Source organism: Myxocyprinus asiaticus, chromosome 22, assembly GCF_019703515.2.
Source record: "Myxocyprinus asiaticus isolate MX2 ecotype Aquarium Trade chromosome 22, UBuf_Myxa_2, whole genome shotgun sequence".
Taxonomy (NCBI): Eukaryota; Metazoa; Chordata; class Actinopteri; order Cypriniformes; family Catostomidae; genus Myxocyprinus; species Myxocyprinus asiaticus.
This window is the reverse complement of record NC_059365.1, coordinates 44556421-44579127: the sequence shown is the minus strand read 5'-3', so window position 1 is coordinate 44579127 and position 22707 is coordinate 44556421. Positions and strand designations below refer to the sequence as shown.

At 36.6% G+C, this 22707-nt stretch overlaps 1 protein-coding gene across 7 annotated transcripts in view; it reads left to right on the top strand.

The window, feature by feature from the left end:
- The window catches only part of LOC127413304 (mitogen-activated protein kinase kinase kinase kinase 4-like), an 84649-nt gene that overhangs the window by 13968 nt on the left and 47974 nt on the right, over positions 1-22707 (top strand). For 6 of the 7 annotated variants that reach the window (XM_051650320.1, XM_051650318.1, XM_051650314.1 and 3 more), the window contains 11 exons: positions 2373-2429; positions 6601-6726; positions 8783-8893; positions 9391-9481; positions 9841-9971; positions 16680-16734; positions 16829-16907; positions 18321-18496; positions 18886-18958; positions 21071-21260; positions 21995-22108. In XM_051650320.1, coding sequence (XP_051506280.1) covers positions 2373-2429; positions 6601-6726; positions 8783-8893; positions 9391-9481; positions 9841-9971; positions 16680-16734; positions 16829-16907; positions 18321-18496; positions 18886-18958; positions 21071-21260; positions 21995-22108 — 1203 coding nt within the window. Of the gene's footprint in view, positions 1-2372; positions 2430-6600; positions 6727-8782; positions 8894-9390; positions 9482-9840; positions 9972-10009; positions 10290-16679; positions 16735-16828; positions 16908-18320; positions 18497-18885; positions 18959-21070; positions 21261-21994; positions 22109-22707 lie in introns of those variants that run through there. The other variant, XM_051650319.1, reaches the window with a different exon arrangement.

The window sequence follows — 22707 nt, the reverse complement described above, 5'->3', positions numbered from 1 at the left end:
TCAAAATGTCCTGTGAAGGGGGAAGCAGTAACGTAGAGCGTGAAAATGAGTCGTTTTGATTGGCTGCAACGAACCGCTTACACTCGTCAAAGAGTAGAAACAATGCTAAAATATTTGATGTCGTCTACTGTAAGTTTTACATTACTGTATTTTAATGAATTTGTTTATTAAATGCGTATACATGTAGTAAATAAATAAATAAATAAAATAGTTAACTATTTTTTCCATCTCTGTTTATGTCACCCCTTCTCTGAAGGGTTTGAAGGGGCTGACTGCACACCACTGGTCACTATTGGGCATTCCTACTGATGTTTAACGTTATATGTGGACTACACAACTGGCTGTAACTTTTGAAAATCTAATGACAAAAGAGTTACTTTGCTAGTAAAAATGTCATTCTAATTTGACAAGAAATCAGTTCTTGCTGCTAAAAATGAATATTTGGCAGGGGAAAGCGTTTATATATAAATTGCTGCAGTAAATAATACATCATATCTTATGAACTATCTATCAGTGTATAAATCAAACTCACACAGAATGCCGACAATTTCTGACTGTTTTTATTTCATGTTATTTTACCCTTGTGTGTGGGCAGAGTATTCAGGAAACTGTTTTAAAACAGTCATTATTTCTATTTGGTGACATTAGTGGCACAGAAATAACACACTTCACCTTTAATGAATTATAAATAAAAAATAATAATACATTCATGCCCAAATTCACTTAACAGTTGCAACACTTTTGCGGGTGTTTTTTCAGCATTTTATTAACTAACCACCACCTACAAATGATTTAAGCGGGCGCGATCAGCGCTGAAATAGCACTGCGTGTTATTTAAATTAAGTAATTGTCATTTGTTTCCGCGCAAACACACCTCTCTCTATGTAAATTAGTTTCATTAATGCGCTTCATACATAAAACTCTGTGCTATTTGCCCGGCACAAGAAACATTGTGCTATTTCCGCTAGTGGTCGACCGATATATCGCAGGGGCCAGTTAAGCACACGGAGAATATCTGCAAATATGCAAACACCTAGTTTAAAAAGATGTAATTCACAAACCTCACAAAACGTACGCAAATCTAGTGCTCATATATCTTCCTCTAAAGCTTGTATTCTATCTATTATATATGTACAATTTGTTTGGTTCTGTCTTTTCTAAGGAAATGCGATTGCAAATGCACACGTGCCATCCGTGATTGCTGGTCTACTGTGTGCACTGTTGTTATTTCCTTCCTAATATATTAACAATTTATAAGAGAAACCAGGAGAATCTACCATTTAAAACACACACAAAATATAGTTTTTTTAAAAAGACTTTTTTTAATTATTATTATTTTTAATGTTTTGTGTGAAATTTTCGAATGTCATGTAAATGTGGATTTCTTGCCTTGTCAGATTTTTTAAATAAGCTGATTTTAGAGAGTAATCAGTAATCAGTATTGGTGTGCATGTAAACGGGCTCAATGATGGAGAAGAGCATTATAACCTGTTATGTATTCAGATGCCCATCCTTTAGCCATAACTGAGCACATGCATTGTACACTGATCAGGGTTCAGTCCTTGTATGCAACGGTACAAGTGCACTGTAACTCAAATCTTGGGCCTCATGCAAGTAACTGAAATATGATGAGTATAGTTTCACCATCCTTCTTGCAACATGTGCTTTCAGCAACACCACACAGCTCACACCCTCCCATTTTACCGTGAAAAACAACAAATAGCACAGCTGTGTCACTGATTCTGTGTAGAAATGTATGAATGTCACATTTCATGTGAAACTGGAACTTGAAATCTCAAGAGGAATTGTGTCATGTTTAAATGGCTCTGTGTATGAAAAATACTTTTGAAACAGCTGTGACTTTTCAATCATGATGCAAGCAATATTTTAGATGAACAAACATGCTCTGGGATCATGTATCATTTCCTCTATAATTGCCTAAAGAATGATGGTTTTTCCCACTGTAAATACACCAACTGTATGGGCACCTCTGTACAATTAATGAGCACCACGACGATGACGCATGTTGTTGGGCGAGTAAATGCAAGCGAGCAATGTCTCGTGACGTCACAAACACACAGATCTCAATACGAGATGTTTCAGCAGGGTGGTAACTATAAATGTTCTTTTTAGAATGGGGAGGAAGTTTTGGGTTTCTCTAACCAATGTGATTAGCAGTGCTGTTGTATGAAACTCATATTCAAAGCCCCCCATCATTCATGACCAATATAAGAAAAGAGGTCAAACTTTATACACTTGAAGTAACCAACACTAGTCATGATCATTAATTTCAGATGTTGTGTATTCATGTCCTTTAGCAGAGCCATATTATCATGTGTGTTATTTCTGACACTTGTACTTGTGTTTGACAGGGACGGCATGTGAAAACAGGACAGCTGGCAGCTATCAAGGTCATGGATGTGACTGAGGTATGAGGGTCTAACTTCTCCCCTACAAGAGAACAGGGAACAGGACTGTGTGAATGTTTTCAACTGAAGTCAAAGAGTTTTCAGGAAATATACATCAGTATGAGTATTCACGTTATATACACCGTGGTGATAATTTTGTGTCGGATCAATGAGTATCAATAACTGTCTTATGACATCGAAAGACTTTTACTTTAGTGCACGATTTAGGGTGATACATTACATAATCAACTACATTTACAAGCTTGTTCGAGCATGATCAAATTGTGCGGAAAAGCCAAACAAAGAGCTGAAGTATGTTACTTTTTCAGTGTTAAAATTCTTTTTTCTTTCCCAGCTTAATATGCAGAGACAACTCTAAGTAGGCAAGTCTTAGGTTATTTTTCTCAAACTGTAAGCACAGACCCCAACAACATTACTCAACTAATGGTGTGAATTTTTGTATTTTTTTCTGAAATAGTTTTATATATAATAGCTTTATCCATCCCTTATGAAAATTACTAAATACTACAGAAACCATGTTTTAACTATGAGATTTGTAGTAAACCATAGTATAATACAGGAAAACCAAAACAATAGTAACTGTAAATAAAAAAAAAAAAAATTGCATTAAATAAAAAAAAATAAAAAAATGAAATGAAAAAAAAAAAAAAAAAATATATATATATATATATGGTTATTACAGTTTTTTGACACCATTGTTAATTTGTGCTACAAATACCATATTTTATAAAACAATGGTTTCCACCAAAAGAACATGCTCTTACAAAAATTGCCAAGGTATCACTATAGTAAAATTTAAGTAACCATGTTTTGGGTTTCTTCATAGTAGTGTTGGGTTCGAGTCCACCTTAATCGAGTCCAAGTCAAGTCTGAGTCTTTAAACAATCGAGTCCGAGTCCAAAAGGGGCCGAGTCGGACTCAAGACAGAGTCATAACAGGCCGAGTCTGAATGAATCTGTTCATGAATCTGAATTCAAATTGTAACCGTAAACTCAACATCAATATTTTAAGCTTATTTTAAACTTTCACAACTAAGAAAACACAATTGTCAATATAAATTGAACAAAAACACCTCTATATTTAATGATTAGTTTCCTGCTGAACAAACTTTGAAGTGTTTTCAGAATGAAAGCATATGTTTTAGGTGTATGAAGACAAAAGTGTCCTTCAACACAATTCTTATTGTGTTCTGTTGACATTTTCCCCTCCACTCAAACATAGACTAAAGAAAGTGAAAGCTGCGTTAGTCATTACAACCAGAGTCATTATTGTTTCCATTTTAATTTTGTTTTTTATTTCTACTTCATTTTCAATTTAGTTTACTTTTATCTAAAATGATCTCAATCTAAAGAAATAATATATACTGAGATTTATTTTTTGTCTGGTTTGGGAAAATAATGAGTCAACACTAGTAATTAGCACTCGCTGAGAAGTTACATCTCACGACTTGACTGCAAATGCTGCATCTGAAAACACTGGAAAAACCCACTGCTAATATTAGTGCCATTAACACGGACATGATTGTTAATTCATGGAGAACATGGGGCAGTTCTACACACTGCTTGTGCACCTAAAACCCTGATGTGTCTGTGTGTTATCATTTAAAAAACAGATACTCTCATATATTCCACAAGACAAAAATAGGAACTGAATTTAAACAAATGATCCAGTTCTAAAGTTTACATTCCCTTGGTTCTCAGAGGATTAGTTAAAATTCAGTCATTGTTTACTCACCCATGTTTTTATAACTCCATATGATTTTCATTCTTTTGAGAAATTGTGAAAAAAAAAAAAAAAAAAAAAAGTGCTCAAGTGTTGTCACACAATGGCAGTTAATGGTGACCACTTCTTCAAGAGAACACAAAAGTAATAATTCAGAAGTCTAACAAATTATTGTGTGTGACTCGTGTCTTGTGAAGGAATACGATAAGGTTTGGTGAGAAACAAACTAAAATCTGATGTATTATTAAGTGAAACTCTTCACCGACCGTTGATCTCCTGTACGTGTTCATGAGACAGACTGCATGCAAACTTTAGAGCTACTGGCACGAGAGCAAACCCTTTAATATGGTGTGTTGATTTCACTATGATTAATGACTGTTTATGAGTCCCTGCTTTAGCAATAGCTATTTGTTTCCCCGACTATTTAAAAAGTTCCAGTTAATTCATCAAGGACCAGTTTAAGTTGACAACACTGCATGGACCACAAGAGACTACAGATGCCTACATGTGTGGATACATTACGCCTAAAAAGACTTAATAGCCCAATATTAATCATATTTTTCTGAATTTATATTTGTATATATTGTTTTAGTAAACTGTGAGAGACATGATGTGCATGACTTGATTTAATGAAGTTCTTAATCACGATGAATCCGCGATGCGAGCGCCGTCTTGGTGATTTTACCAGTTGTCAGGTTCCGTGCGAAACTGCCTTGCTTAGTTTCTAGTACATTGGCAACATACCTGTCTTTATGTCCAGCCACCTCGGTAATCGAATGTTATACAGCAGTCTCCATAGTAACATTTGTGCGTATTGGTTGACTGAGTGTTCTGCTCTGCAGGTGTGTTTGCTCAATACGGTGAAACAAACTCTGTCTACGTCTACGACATCAGGGGGTGCTACAGCTGCTTGCAGACAGAGTGTCCATTTATTTCTGTTTCGTTATTTTTATTTAGTTATTTATTTTGTTCATTGCATCACAAATCAAATGCCATGAACTCGGCTGGAGTCGGAAAACAATCCCGAGTCCCAAAGGCTGAGTCCGAGTCAAGTCTGAGTAAAATTTATTCGAGTCCGTGACAAGTCCAAGTCCATTAAAATTGGACTCATGACTCGGACTCAAGTCCGAGTCCGAACTCATGTACCCCAGCTCTACTTCATAGTATTATTACTATGGGTTTACCACAAATATCATGGTTAAAATATGGTTACTGTAGTAAAACCATGGTAAATTTTTTTATATCTTTTGTTAAACTACAAATACCATAGTTCAACCATGTTTACTGTAGGAAAACCATGGTTTATTTTATTTTTTTATAAGAGATGGATAAAGCTATTGTGAGGCAACTCAAAATAATTCTAAGGGAATGCATAACTTTTTGTGAGAGAACACAAAACTATTGCGAGGGAACGCAAAACTATTTGAGAAAAAAAATTCCCCTTCCTATCCTCTAAGGGGCTCCATAATATTAAGATCAATTCAGTGCATGAAATTAAACCTTTTAGTGAATGTGAGTCAGTTGAGCTACTAAATCTTTCAGTGACAGACTGCTCTCTCTCCACAACACACACATGCTGTTTCCTGGTTCCCTTTCCTTCTTATGTGCCACAGGTGATAATGGAATGATGTAGTGCTCATTTGAATCTCAGACTACAGATTTCCTATGCTCTGACCGGCATTTCCATATATTTCCTTTTACGACTGTGAAAGCCTGCCTTTAAAAATGAACATTTAGTATACTTTGTGGTTGAAATGCTCTTAATATAGAGATTCTGAGGTTCTCATGCATTTGTATTAGGGCTGTGCAATGAATTATTACAAATGTAATATATGTGTGTGTGTGTGTGTGTACATATAATTAATTGTGTTCATTTTTTTTTTTTTTTTATAAATTGTACCCATATAAAAATGCATGACAATTCTCTATAAATATCATTTCAACCACTTTAAATCTAATATACTACTTGTTCAGTTCTCAACAACAACTTTCAAGTTTCTACTTGCTCTAACCCATTAAAATAACTCAAGTTGCCATAACCTAATTTGTCAGGTAAGCTTGGTTAGAAAACCAGTTCATTTAGATATGATTTTTTTAGGTTACCTGACATTTAATTCTTTACACTGTACTCATCTGTTGCAATACTTTATTATCTTTGAATTGCTTTTCTCAGCAACTATTGATATATGCGATCATTTGCAATTCATTTAATCAATCAGCATCTCATGCAATGATATCATTACATTTTTATTTCACAGATACATGGCTATTGATGTATTTTATCTCATTTAAAGATGCTGTTTTCTATATTCTGTTCTAAAAGTCTTTATACAAGCTAAAAATACCAGTAACAAGTGAGATTGGTTTCCTCTTAAGATCTCTATTCTCAAGGGACCTTTCTATGAAATTCACATTGCAGTTCATGCTGAAATGCATTTGTCTTTCACAGGAGGAGGAAGATGAAATCAAACTGGAGATAAACATGTTGAAAACTCATTCTCATCACAGAAACATCGCCACATATTATGGTGCTTTTGTAAAGAAAAGTCCTGCAGGTCAGGATGACCAGCTTTGGGTGAGTAACCACTGAAACCAAATAAACATCAGACTTCCTTTAGGAGGTCTTAACTACAACTTTCTAGGTCTCACACATTATACTGTGATGTGGACAAAAAAGAATGAATCGTGTTTAATCTGCATCACTTTATTGATATCCCTAAACCATTCTGGTTAGTGTTTGTTCAAAGCTTCTACCACTACATATCAAATTTCTGCAATTAATTCAGCCTGGACTGTTTCAAGAATAGACTCCATTCCCAGGTCTCCTAAGCAACCAAATTGGCCCGGTTGCTAGGGTGGGTAGAGTCACATGGGGTAACCTCCTCGTGGTCGCTATAATGTGGTTCGCTCTTGGTGGGGCACGTGGTGAGTTGTGCGTGGATGCCGCAGAGAATAGCGTGAAACCTCCACACGCACTATGTCTCCTCAACAAGCCACGTGATAAGATGCGCAGATTGATGGTCTCAGACATGGAGGCAATGAGATTCATCCTCCGCCACCCGGATTTAGGCGAGTCACTACGCCACCACGAGGACTTAGAGCGCATTGGGAATTGGGCATTCCAAATTGGGAGAAAGGGGAGAAAAAAAAAAGAATAGACTCCATTCAAACTTTATTCATAGATAATTTCTGCCTCAGGGTTTTCTATTTTTTATTTTTTATCAAATTTAAGATTAAAGTTTGATAACTCCCATTGACTTGCATTGATCGAATGTTCAGGATTCAAAATGTAACTGACAGTGTATGCTGAAAAAAAGCAAAAATTTTGTCAGGTAACCTAAACAATGTGCTGCATGCGGTAGCATCTAAATTAACTGGTTTTATTTGTGTCAAAAATTGTATTTAAACTGACTACATCAACCTGACAAATTAGGATAAACCAACACTCAATTGTATGTGTTAGATCAAGTAGAAATAGATCCTTGAGGTAACAATTGCAGGTTATCACTTTTTTCACTGTATGTATTTCAGATATAAGCACAATTTATAATTGTCTGCAAAAATATTTTCAAGCATTTAAGCATAAGACTTTAGATCAAAAGCTTTTTATAATCCAGTAGTCCAATATGTCCAGACTTTTGACTAGTAAACTGAAAAAAGTGTTAACCTGCAATTGTTACCTCAGTGATCTATATCTACTTGATCTACACTAAAAAAAAAAAAAATAGCTCTGGCTGAACAGAAGTCAGTCGTGGACAGTGGTTCCATGTGTTTGATATGAGTTTTCTTAACTGAAAATTACTGTGTAGAACCTAGTTGAATTGAACTCAAATAAATCTATTATTTACTATCTAGTAACAGTGAATGTTAGCATGCTAAGTGCATACTGGTTGAAAGCACTACATAGTGGTGTTTAGGAAGTATGCTATGGTTAGCACAGCATTTGCTCAAGGAAGCGAGCAATCAGTTTCATGTGCAAAATCTACCCGTCCTCATTGTTAGCTCACGCGCCACTCTTCACCATAATGGTAACCTCCAAAACTCCAACATAACAGAAACTCTTCTAAATCTCAACATAACAAAACATTAACACTAACAAGTATCATATATTCATCTTGCACAAAAACCTCTCCCTATCAAGTCCCATACAGAGCATGCTGGGAAATGTAAATCCCCTGCCCGGTTTCATCAATGCTACATTAACACCACAGAAAACATTTAGTCCCAACTCAAATGGCTTAAGTATACATCCATTTTACACATTTAAATGGATAGAACGCAAATATGTCAAATTGTTTTGCTTTAGTTCATTTGAATTAAACTGAACATCATCAAAAATCATTTTTTTATTGTTACCCAGAAAATGACTTTTGTTGGTGTAACCTAATATGTCAGGTTGATGTAGTCAGATTAAATACAATTTTTGATGCCAATAGAACCAGTTAATTTAGATGTTACTTTATTTTTCATTTTTAACTTGACTAAAACCAGTTAACAATTTACCACAGGAAGCACACTTTTTAAGTGACCTGAGAAAACATTTTACAGTGTAGTTCATACTGTCATGCTTTTGTCAGAGATGAGCTGTGTGTTTGTAAATGTAATTGTTTGTTTGCTGTGACTCTGATCAGCTGGTGATGGAGTACTGTGGTGCAGGATCAGTCACAGACCTGCTGAAGAAGACTAAAGGCAACTGTCTGAAAGAGGACTGGATCGCTTACATCTGCAGAGAAGTGCTCAGAGTGAGTCATCACATCTAAAGAATGTTCATAATCGCATCCAGAACAACTCTGATCATATGGAAATGCAAAGACACTGAAAACATAGTTTTAAAACTGACCTATTGGATCATCAAGCAAATTTTTGATGAAGAGAATACCAGTCTTGAAAGAGACAGATCCTGCCAAAGGAAAGTTACAGTAAAGCCGATATTTAGAAATCGGTAAACAAGGGACATTTTAGCAACCACAAAGGGTTGAGGTATTTATTATCTAGTTGATGAGGTTGAGGCAGACATGCACTGTATTTAAATGAATAAAAAATGTACATAAACAAAACACTTAAAAACTATTGTTGTTGTTGGTTTTTTTTTAATTTTTTTATTATTGCTACTACTACTGCTGCTATTATATATACAGACACATAAATATAATAATAAAAGTTAGGAATGAAAGCCCTTTGTGTACAGTAAATGTGTATTAATATAGTTTGTGTTTGATGATAATGTTTGTGCCCTCAGGGTCTGTTACACCTGCACTCACACCATGTCATTCATCGAGACATTAAAGGACAAAATGTGCTGCTGACAGAGAATGCTGAAATTAAACTTGGTAAGACTGCTGAGAAACAGCCCTCTATCTATTACCAACTCATTAGTGTTATACAGTATATGAGAAACGCTCCATTTGCAAAATAACACATGTAAACAACAGAAAATGTCCACTTTCAAAAGAGATCTTTCTTTCTTGCTTTCTTTTATTTATTCACTCTTTATTTCTTTGTTTCTTATATAAAAAAAATGCTCTGTTCACAGTTAAAGTCCTTATAAAGGATATTACTAAAAAAGAATTCTGATCAAGCAGTGTACATGAACTCTACACTACATTACTATATTGTTATACTTACTCTGTATATTTGTGGAGTCAACTAGTTTACTGTTGTTGAACTTGTTTTTTGGGGTGTTTTTCAGTGGATTTTGGTGTGAGTGCTCAGTTAGACAGGACCATTGGAAGAAGAAACACTTTTATTGGGACGCCGTACTGGATGGCACCTGAGGTGATCGCGTGTGATGAGAACCCAGACTCTACATATGACTATAGAGTGAGTAAACGGACCACAGTCACCAAACTAGAGGTCGGCCAATATATCGGTTTTGCTGATTAATCAGCACCGCTAACAGATTTCTGGAACTATCGGTTATTGGCAAACATCCACACCAATGTTTTTCCCTGTTGCGTACGGTGCTGGTGCGGCTGGGAAGGGTCCGCTGTCATTATACAGTATGAGAGCAGCCTCTAGAGGTGAAATAAAAACTATCACTTCACTGGTGCCTTGTGGTGTTTGTTTTGACACGTGAGACTGCACTCTGCATGGAGTGAAACACATCAGATATGGATTTAAAACATCAACAACAAAAAGGTATGTATATAGTACACTACAGTACACGTTGTCATATCATATAAAGTAATTAATTTGTTGACTAGATGCTGCATTAGTAGAGAACAGTAGTATGTGTGCCAACAAGGCTGTAAGGACACTTAGAACAATGTGACGAAAATACACGCAAGTCCTACCCAAATGTTTAAATGTCACGATTGTTACCATCTATTACCATCTATTTGCATTGGTTTATATCCAGCTGGTCACGTTTATGCATTTGTTAGCCAGCTAAGTTGCATATTTAAAGCTAGTGACGTGAGAAAGCAAATTAATATCTTCATGCAGCCGAGAGAAACATATAAACAAATCAGAAACGCATCTGATTTCAATAAAAAAACATAACAAGATGACTTCAGATCGATCAAATTCTTGCACTAAAAAAGGCTAGATGCTGCGCAACAAATACAGTTTAACAGAAAGCAGGTGTCTCAATATGCTTTTAAAGTTCTTTTTAATTAGATACATCATCTAAAAAACAGTGCTCCTGCACAAGACACTATATAAACAAAAACAAAGCGAAACAAAGACGTTCATCTAGCATGCGTTTACATAGAAAAACAAATGGATGGTTGCAAAACTGTTCGGTGTGAACAGCCCCTTACAGATGGTGGAGGTCTTTGGCCGTTGCATCTTACTCTCTTATAAGCATTTCTCAGATTAAGCAATGAGTTGTTTAAATGCTTTGTCAGGAAAGATGTTCAACTTGGAAATGTGGGTCTCGAGATTCTCGCGTTCGTTTCCAGTCTGTTGTGTTCCGTCTGTTTGAACAGCCCCTGGCCTGGGCCGCTTCACCACCGAGTTCAGCCGAATACCACTGCTATCTGTGAATATTGCTACTCTACATACAACTACTGTACTGAATAAAAAAACAGTGTGGTATTTTTCTGTTATTATGAAGCTTGAGTCTGGAGTAGTAGGAATCAGTGCAAGTGTAACACCATGTGAACTGCCTATTGAAGCGTTTTCCCCCCTTCATTTTACTTTTGACTTAACATTTGATAATATGGACCGACTAAAACGTTTTGATTATTTATTTTATTAGTTGAAAATGAAATGCTCTTTTTTAACAGCCATGATAGGAATGTTCTATGCAATAATATAATGGTGCTGAATGGTTTATGTACTTATTGCGTCCTCTTGTGGACTAAGGAAACAACGTCAATTAAAAAATCAGCTGACTTTAAAATTTGAATATTAGTTCATATATATTAATATTTATATATTTATTTCATTTAAAAAGTACAATACATTTTCATGGTTCAGTCAGTACTGTTTATTTTTGTAATAAATTTCAGCACTGTTTTACTGTGAGTGTTATTTTTTCATTCAGTATCAATTTTAAAAACTATCGGTTGATTAATCGGTTATTGGCAGGTACTGCCCAGCTTAGTTATCGGTATTGGTAAAATCCACTATCGGTTGACCTCTACAACAAACTGTTAATTTACTGAGAGTTGCTCCCCCTTTTATAAGGGAGATGGGGAATAGTTGTTACTTTTTACTAGGTTTATTTTTGAAAGTCAATTTCTACATAGTCACATACCTTAGGGTGTTTTCACACTGGATTCTTCTATAATAGACCCAAACTCAGAAACCTTTAATTGGTCAAAAAAGTGAACTGAGTGAAAAAGGACCCAGTTCTCTTTGCTTTCACACTTTTCATGACCTTGAAAATGGGATCAGACCCCTTTTTGGTCTACGTAAACTGTTATGGAATCAGTCCATTTTGCGTTCACACTGTGTTGTCTACATATTAACTTATATAACCTTATGAGATTATTAAACATGTTAATACTCTTTAAATGAATAATCAGCATGAGTACAGGTGTGAATGGGAAAAATCAATTGAGCCTGGAGCGCTTTGTGTTCAAAATGCACGTTTTAATAAACCTAACCGCAAGCTGCAAGCGAACTCAAACAAATAAGGACTTTTCTAACTCCGCTGCTCTGTGTTTCACGGAAACCTGGCTGAATAAAGCCATCCTGGACAGCACGCCTCATCTGCCGGGCTTCTGGCTGTTCAGAGTGGATCACGTTGCGGAATCGGGGAAAACGAGAGGCGGTGGAACATGCTTTTACATCAACGAATGTTGGTGTACAGATGTAACAGCATTGAAGAAGATGTGCTGTCCTAATTTAGAAGCGCTCTTCATCAACTGTAAGCCTTCCTACTCACAGTGGGAGTTTTCCTTGTTTATTCTGGTGAGTGTGTACATCCCGCCACAATCATGGGTGAACGCATCGTTGCAACAGCTGGCTGATCACATCACAGACATGGAGCAACAACACCTAGACTCTCTTATCATTATTCTGGGAGATTTTAATAAAGCTAACCTCACCCGTGAACTGCCAAAATACAAACAACACATCACATGCCCCACGAGAGACCGAAATATACTGGTTCATCTTCCCTTGACCTACAAGCAGAATCTAAAATCTGCTAAGCCTGTAGTAAGGACCATAAAGAGATGGACTAATGAAGCAGAGCTGGAACTACAAGTCTGCTTTGACTGGAGTGTTTTTGAAGCTGCAGCCACAGACCTGGACGAGCTCACAGATAATGTAACATCATATATCAGTTTCTGTGAGAATATTTGCATCCCTACTAGGACATTTTTATCATTCAATAACGATAAACCACGGTTTACAGGGAAACTCAGACAGCTTCATCATGCCAAAGAGGATGCTTACAGAATTGGGGATAAAGTATTGTACAACCAGGCCAGAAACACACTGACTAAGGAAATCAGAGTGGTCAAAAGAAGCTACTCTGGAAAGCTGAAAAACCAGTTTTCAGCCAACGATTCTGCATCTGTGTGGAAAGGCCTGAAAAGCATTACCAAGGATAAGATAGGGCTGGGCAATATGGAAAAACTATTTTATTGATAATTGCGATATCCGATTACATCGTCAACCCCCTTGCTGAGGGTCAGTGAATTTTTTTGCTTTATTGATTTTGCTTTAAAAATGTAATTCATTTATTGAAACACGAAAAACATAAACAAAAGACATTTCTAAATTCAAATTGCACTTTAAACTAAATGAAAAAAGCAATAAAATAATGAAGTGATCAAAAAATCTTATTTAACCACCTCCCCAAATCCAAACATTTACCGTCTCCAACGGTTCCCGTTTGCCATCACACAAGCATCCATTAACACAACAGATGGAAAATTAAAGACAATTATAAATGTAAATACAATAATAATAAAAATAAATAAGCCTAATAAATTCCCTTGTTTTCCCCAAATAATGCTGCCAAATGTGCGTTCCTATCGAATTTGTGTTTGAATTTCATTTTGTTAATACAGTTAATGCTGCCTGAAGAAAATAAAATAAAACTAAATTTTAGGTTCAAAGTGAATGTGTCTTGCATTACTTTATGATTTAATCACTTTCGTCTTTGTTTATTTAATACAAAGATATATATTACTGAACCTGCAGAGTTGCGTTCACAATGCATGTTACCCGTGTGGAAATAAAGTGAACTTAACTCACAGCACCTCCCGTGATGATCGGATATATGCAATTTGCAGCATTCTCACAGACGACATTATTCTTGCAAACAGTTTTCAGATGAGAAAAAAAGAGTGAAAACTCTTTACATGTGCTTGTTCCACATGACAGGCTCGTGCAAACAGTGAATCAGGTGAATTTTTTTGCTTTTGCTTTTGATTTTGATTTAATTTTTTAATTCATTTATTGAAACACGCAAAACAAGACATTTTTGAATTCAAATTGCACTTTATACTAAACGAAAAAAGCAATAAAATAACGAAGTGATCCAAAATCTTATTTAACCACCTCCTCAAATCCAAATATTTACCATCTCCAACGGCTCCATTTGCATCACGTAGGAATCCACAATGCATGACAACTGCGAGGAAATAAAGTGAATTCAACTCACAGCACCTCCCGAGATGATCGGATATAATTTGCAGCATTCTAATAGACAACATTATTTTGCAAACAGTTTTCAGACGAATGAAACAGAGAAAAAAGAGTGAAAACTCTTTAAATGCACTTGTTCCACGAGACAGGCTTGTGCTTCACGCCGACATGCTTGTGTTCCACATGACAGGCTTGCGCTGCACGCCTCTGAACAAACAGTGAATCAGACACAAGCATTAATAGCTTTTCTTTTGTCTGTTCTTATAAATATAATAAAGTGTGTTTCTTCAAGCAATGACTTTGCAAAATGTCTTTGTGACTAACAGCATTTCTTGTCATGTCTCACTCCGAGACGTCTTATAGGTCACCCTTCTGTTAAGGGTAGATGAGCAAAATTACCCACACATGAAATACATTTGGACGAAGAGCTTGCGAACTGGATTCAGCCTCGTCGCATTTTGTGGGTGGTGGTTTTACACCCTGGTCACTGTTTAATATATTTGCCGACTTCCCAGATCCATGGTTTTGCCATTTCCCGATATTGTCGATCATCATCTGTTTGTAATCGGCATCGGGATCTTTGTAAGAAATCGTCTATATCCGATTACATCATCATATTGCCCAGCCCTAGTATAAAACACCTCCCCCTCGCTCTGTAGAGAATCAACAAATGGCTGATGAGCTAAATGTGTTTTACTGCAGGTTTGAAATGCCCAGTCTCACACCCATCCCCCGCGCTGATCTTCACTTCAACCACACACCAACCTCCTGGAACCCCCTCCTCCCCCCTCCTGCTACTCAACCTGCACTTATGGTCTGTGAGGAGGATGTGTGCTGGGTATTCTGGAAACAACAGTCTAGGAAAGCTTCAGGCCCAGACTGTCTGAAAGTCTACGCTGACCAACTGGCCCACATCTTCACACAGATCTTCAGTAGATCACTGGAGCAGTGTGAAGTTCCCTGCTGCTTCAAACGCTCCACCATCATTCTGGTCCCCCCCCCCCAAAAAAAACAAATCACTGGAATTAATGACTGCAGACCTTACGTCTGTGATCATGAAGTCATTTGAGAGACTGGTTTTGGCCTTCCTGAAGGACATCACTTGACCCCTGCTAGACCTCCTTCAGTTTGCTTACCATCTGTGGATGATGCTGTCAACATGGGACTGCATTACATCCTGCAACACCTTGACAGACCTGGGACTTATGCAAGGATACTAATTGTGGACTTAGTTCAGCCTTCAATACCATCATGCCTGATCTTCTCTCAACCAAACTGACCCAGCTCTCAGTGCCAACCACAATCTGTCAGTGGATCAAGAGCTTTCTGACAGATAGGCAGCAGCTAGTGAGACTGGGGAAAATCACATCCAGGATCCTCACTATTAGCACTGGTGCTCCTCAGGGATGCGTTCTCTCTCCATTGCTCTTCTCCCTGTACACTAAGGACTGCAATGCAAAGGACCCCTCTGTCAAGCTACTGAAGTTTGCAGACAATACCACGGTCATTGGCCTCATCTGCGACGATGACGAGTCTGCATACTGATGGAAGGTTGAACAGCTGGCTGTCTGGTGCAGTCACACCAACCTTGAGCTGAACATGCTCAAAACACTGGAGATGATAGTGGACTTCAGGAGAAATATTACCCCCCGACCATCCTGAACAACACTGTGGCAGCAGTGGAGTCATTCAGGTTCCTGGGCTCTACCATCTCTCAGGACCTGAAGTGGGACATCCACTTAGACTCAAAGACCAAAGAAGGCTCAACAGAGATTATACTTCCTTCGCCAGCTGAGGAAGTTCAAACTGCCACTAGATCTGCTGACTCAGTTCTACTCAACCGTCACTGAGTCTGTCCTGTGTACATCTATAACTGTCTGGTTTGGTTCAGCCAGTGAGGAAGCATGCAGGTAGAATCACTCTGGACCACATACACCCTGCCCACTCCCTTTTTGAACTGTTGAACTGCCCTCTGGTCGGCACTACAGAGCACTCAGCGCCAGGACAACCAGGCACAAGAACAGTTTTTACCCTCAGGCCAGATACCACATGAACAATTAAACTGCCTTCAGCACTTCCATTGTGCAATAATTTATTGTGTGTATAATTATGTCATGTACATATGTAAATTCACTCATATTTAATTCAATAACTGTACATACCCCTAACTTGCACATATATTACCACTTGCACATGTACATACGCCATTCTGTGTTATGTCCTATTTTTTTGTATGTCTATTTATACTCTTACCTTGTTTTATATTCTGTTTCTCACTGTTATGTACTGTGTGCACTTGCTTGTTTCGCCTATCACAAAAAAAAAAAAAAAAGTCCTTGTGTACTTGAGCACACTTGGCAAGTAGCACATATCAAAACCATAACATGTGTATTACCCCCAGTGTACAATAATTGGTGAGTTATATCTTGATGAAATGCATTGTTTCATTATGTGTTTGTTTTTTTGTGAATATTTCAGAGTGACGTGTGGTCTCTGGGGATAACAGCTTTAGAAATGGCAGAAGGGTCACCACGTGAGTTTACAGGATTCAAACATACTTTCAGAGCAAACGAGGCTGCATATACGTTAATCTAACAGTTACATGTGTTTTCCATATTTCTCCACAGCATTGTGTGACATGCATCCAATGAGAGCGCTGTTTCTCATTCCACGAAACCCTCCTCCCAAACTTAAGTCCAAGAAATGGTAAGATTGCTGATATAACAAGTTCTAGCTTGAACGTCCTCCATATGATTTCATTCTAGGGTTAGTTCTCAGAATCCTCTGGTGTGAACAGTGAACCTCTCTTAGTTTCCTCACAGTAGCTGGGTTTCCATCCATGTATTTGCATATCCCAAATCTTTGGATTTTACCTAAAAATTGCTGGAAGGAAACAAAGGAATGTGAAGAAAATGTCAAAAATGTGCATAAAAACGTAGACGCTCACTCGAGGTGGATACTTTTTTTTTTTTTATCCGATAAGAAGACATGTGCCTAATCTACTATGGAAACACATTTGGCATATAAACTATAGAATTTATGTAGGAATACAGATGCTCAGTCAAAAAAGTCATGTGATTTTGCTTCAACAAGTCATGTGACTGAATAATTTGTTCGTAACTGAACTAACCTGCAGACCGATATCATCGCTTATAGCATCTCAAATGATGCACATTCCGAAATGCTAGAGCCAAAGCCTGCAGAGAGTTTGCAGAGCAAATAAGTTGAATACAAACTTGAACAGGGCCAAACAGTTCACTTTATGGACACTTTTGCTTCATCAGACATAAAGAAAAATATATTAATAGATCCGCACGTCAAAGTCATAAGGATTGAGAAACAGACACACACCTGTCATCGAAAATAATTGGCTACTATTTCCTCCCAGAACTGTCTGACACGCTTTCTCTCCCAGACATAAGACATCATCCACTGATCGCTAGCAAACGTAAAGTTTAAAATAGAGTGTTTTGTCTGCACGCTCTAAACCCGATGTAGGGGCCTAGTTTATTAAAAGTATTTAGTGCCACAGTGGCTCGATTTTGTTCTCTTGAACACATGGGATAGATAGTTTTTGTGATATCGTGATTTTTTTGCATACATTAAATTTGGAATATGGATGGAAATGTAGCTGGTGTAACATTATAGTTCACATTAATATTGTTATTTCCTGTAAGGTGCTCAGAGGTTGCTCTTTCATAGTTCTGAATACTTAAGTTTAATTTATGTATCAACTGGGTCTTAGATGTTTCTCTCAAAAATGCTTAGGAAAAAATAAAAATAGACAAAAATAAGTCAATTATTGGAGTATAGAGCTTCAAAATTAACTTTTGGAACAATTTGATGAGAAGTATTTGAGTTCATAATGAGATCTCTGTCTTTTGATTACAGACTACAGTATCCTGGCAAATCTGAGCACAGTTTGATACATGGTTGAAATCTCTTATGTGAGATTACTGGAGTCTTTTTCTCAGGAGGAAAATCTGAGACAAAACTCTATATGCTCTCTATTTAATCTCATTGCTGTGTAGGGGAAAGAGATCTCACTCTTGATATTTCTATCCTCGATTTTCTATCCTTTGCTTTCTGGCCAACACATTTATTTTGTTGCTGCTTAAGGTCTAAAAAGTTCCTGACGTTTGTGGATGGTTGTCTGGTGAAGAACTACCTGCACAGGCCATCAACAGAGACGCTGCTACGACATTCGTTCATTAAAGATCTCCCTAATGAACGTCAAGTGCGCATCACGCTCAAAGACCATCTGGACAGAACCAGGAAGAGGAGACGAGAGAAAGGTGATGAATGTATATATACTGTAGTACATGAACACATATGGTGTACGTTTATATGTATGTATGTATGTATGTATGAGTTCCATATCTCTATGACTTTCTTTCTTAGGTTGAACACAACAAGAGTATGGCAGTATTTTAGTTTCAGTCACCATTCACTTTCATTGCATCTTTCTTCTAGATGATAAAAGTGAATTGTGACTGGGGCTGTCACTCCCTCACATTCTGCCCAACATCTTTTTTAGTGTTCCATTGAACTTAGAAAGTAATACCTTTAAAGGTGATGATTTACCTCAAAATGACAGCAAAAGAAAAATTCACCATCCAAGTTTAGGCATGTATGATCACTGGAGTAATTTGTCTCAATGTTTGTTTGTGATCAATCTTAACAGAGGGAACTGAATATGAATACAGTGGAAGTGAAGATGAAGAGGATGGTATGAATGAGGATGAAGGTGAACCCAGGTATGTGTTGATATCACACCTCATGTCTTATATCGCACCTTAGCTGTCTACGTAAATATATCTTCAAGTGATTTCTCATTCTGCTTTAATTCCAAGTATAATATAAACTTTAAAGTCAACATGATACAGCCTTCATAACTCATTTTATTACTGTAATATATTTCCGAACGATACTTGATTTTATACATCGGGAATTGATTGGGTGGTGTAAAGTGGTCTCTTGAAGGGGAGGAATTGAAAAGTAAGAGGGATTTGTGACGTCAGCTGAAAAGGAAGTCGTTTCAGAGGCAGAGCAAGTTTATTACATTCTGATGAATGATTACAAAAGCAAAAACGCATTTGAATTCAAAGGAAGAATTAGTTTACAGCAGTGTATCTCAACTTTCTTTGTTTTATGAAGCCCACAGTCCCATCAGAAAAACTCAATTACCCTTTTATCCATGCTAGAGATGTGTTCCAACTTCTTTTGAACTTAGATTATATTGGATGTTTGTAAAAGGAACTGAATGTGTAAAGGTGTTCGCTACAACAAAAATGTATGACCAGTGTGAATTTTCACACAGTTTTTTATTTTAGTCATAATTTTTGTCTTTAAATTTAGTCAATATTCCATCATTTCATATTCATTCATTTTCGTCAGTTTTACTCTGACTAAAATGGCATATAATTTGAGTCATCAAAAATATTTCAGAGGACGATAATGTGCAAAAATGACAAAAACATGCATTAAATTGTAACTGTATATTCAGATATTTTGAAAAATATATAAACTACTTTATTTAAACACGTATAAAACATTAAGATTCATGTTTATTATGTAAGATTAAACAACATGAGAAAACTCTCCTGAAAACCTGAGCACCCGAATTAATAGCATATAATGAATATACGTAGTATTAGCTACTTTTTAATAGTTACTCTGTTGTGAACAGGGTTGGGGAGTAACGGAATACATGTAATGGGATTACGTACTTAAAATACAAAATATAAGTAACTGTATTCCACTACAGTTACAATTGAAATCATTGGTAATTAGAATACAGTTACATTCAAAAAGTATTTTGATTACTGAAGAGATTACTTTGCATTTTATTGTCATTTGTTTCATTTAATATTTAGTCCTTTCAGATGGAAAACATTTATACATATAAATGATGTGATTCAAAGTGCATTTGAACAGCGGTGAAACACTTTCTTATGATGTATTTCTTTCACACTGTTGTGAGTGAAAAGGTGCATTGAGGAACTTTCCCTTTGGAGCTTCATAGAGTAGCTACATCATGTTTCTACAGCTTAACAAAAAACTGTTAGAAACGCTTTGACAGATGAAACATAAGTCCAATAAATACACGATTATGTCTTGTCAAGGTTTTTTATGCGTTTAGGGTATTTTTACAAGAAGTGCTAACTAATGTAGCCTTTAAAATTGTATAGAAAGCTACAAATAATAGATTGTATGCCTCATTCTATGAACAGAATCCACATACGATCAGAAAAGGATGTCATTGTGTACACTCTGTGGGGTTTTGGAGCAGCAAAAATAGTTAACCTTGTGTAAATTGTCACATGAACATTTAGCTTTATGCTTTATGTTTCTTGCCTTTACATGCATGTGTTACCAGGCACGATTATATTTTATAATGAATTCTATGAAGAACATTCACGATACAGCATAACTTTTTTCTCAAAACCCTTTGGCAATTAAATGTTTTATCCATCATCATGAGGCTTAATAGCTTGATAAGAAAAATTACAAAACTGCATCATCTTATGAAATGTTTGTACCATGATGATCACATTGCACCAATAAGGATATGTCAAATAAAATATAAAGCATGATTGAAGTAAAATTTGTTATGTAACCACATATTGCCCTGTTTGACCATCCATAAACTGACAACGGTACAGTGTCCAGCTCTTTCTGATTTACACATGTCAGGAGAGATACAGCAGATGCTCTAGTTTATATGCTATGTCATTAGACCACATGACAGATGGCATAAAAACCTTACGGTCCAGTTTACCCATGCTGCTTTGTACAAATGTTACAAATTTAACTCACTCCTGTTCTGATGGTCAGTGCTCGTGTTAAAGTGTGTTATTGGGTTTCAGCTCTATAGTGAATATTCCTGGCGAGTCCACGCTAAGACGAGAGTTCCTGCGTTTACAACAGGAGACACACTCACAAACGCAACAACAACAACAACAACTACACAATCAAGACAACTACAAAAGACAGTTGCTCGCTGACCGACAGAAGAGGATCGAACAACAGCAGGAGGAGAGACGACGCTTTGAAGATGTATGAATGAATATTTATTTGTCCTTTATAATGATGGACAGATGATTGTATACCTGACATGAGCACAGTTTAAAGAAGAACTGTTGTTATTTTTCACTACAAATTGAGAATGATGTTTGTTATTATTACTTGTCTCTGGAATACTTGATTCTGATTAGTCAGCTACACTCATCTGGGCAAAATGTTTCACTTTAACTCGAATCAGTATTTCTTCTAAAATATTTAAATGTATTTTTGTATTTATTTCATAAGTAGTCTTGTAATAAGCGAGATAATGGACGGTCCGACGGTCATTATTGCAAAATTGCAAAATAAACACAAACAGGTAGATCAGAACTCCAAGAGGTTCAGTGTTTCTGGAGGCTCTGCTGTCTCTTTCTTCAACTCAACTCAAATCAGTATTTAATGTGCATTTATTTGGCCCTGACCAATCTGTCAGGATTTATTTTGTGACATGTGGCTGAATGTACGGAATCCATTACTTACACAGTATCTTGTGGCTTTAACGTAACTTTTATGATCATTACCTTCAGTGTCGTTTTGATTTTCAGTAAAACTTTTGGAAGGTCAATTGTAGTTTGTTTTTACTAGGGCTTGCACAACTACTCATGTTTACTAGTCAACTAGTCATCCAGAATCTTGTTACTGTTCTTGATGGTGTAAATGAGATGAATACAAGTAGCACATATGCCAGTTCTTTTAATTGTGACGATGTGTCTTATATGCTTGTGTAGCAACAGGAAAGGCTGTTACAGGAGACTGGACGGCAGTGGCCGGAGCTTCAGGAGATGATATGGCAAGAAGAAACTGACATCACTGAGAAAAGTAAAAGAAATCACAAGAAACAGGTCAGCGTTTATAAATAGTACCCACACCTAATCATTTATACAGTAGCCCCAAAAAGCAGTTGGATACTTTTGCAAACTTATGTCACTATGGATGGGCAATATACCGGTAACATGTATATACCATGTAGGGCTGTTACAGTGGCAATATTTTACCACCGCGGTGGTAAAGGACCAGTTACTGCTGGTGAACGGTGGTTGAAGGGCAGGGGAGGGAGTGAAATTCCGCTTTTATTGTGCATCAAACTTTAAAAAGTGCGTCATTGAACACACAAAAAAAATGAAACCTTTTGTAAAATATCACAAAATACCCAAAATACAAAGCTTTTAGGTTTACCATTTTACAGCCTATCTTATACGTCAGTAACATGTACACATCAATGGCTAAACATATTCCAGATTGTCAGATTCTGTTAATATTGCTAAACTCCAATATTCAACAGGACTAAATATCACTAAACAGCTGGACAATAATTAAATAGTTCATTCCTACCTTTGCTGGACGCTTTTCAGTTGTCAGATACATGATTTTTTGCAAGAATACACATCCAGAACGCGTGTTAATCTCGTCAAAGAAATTAAACATTCAAACATTGTTGATG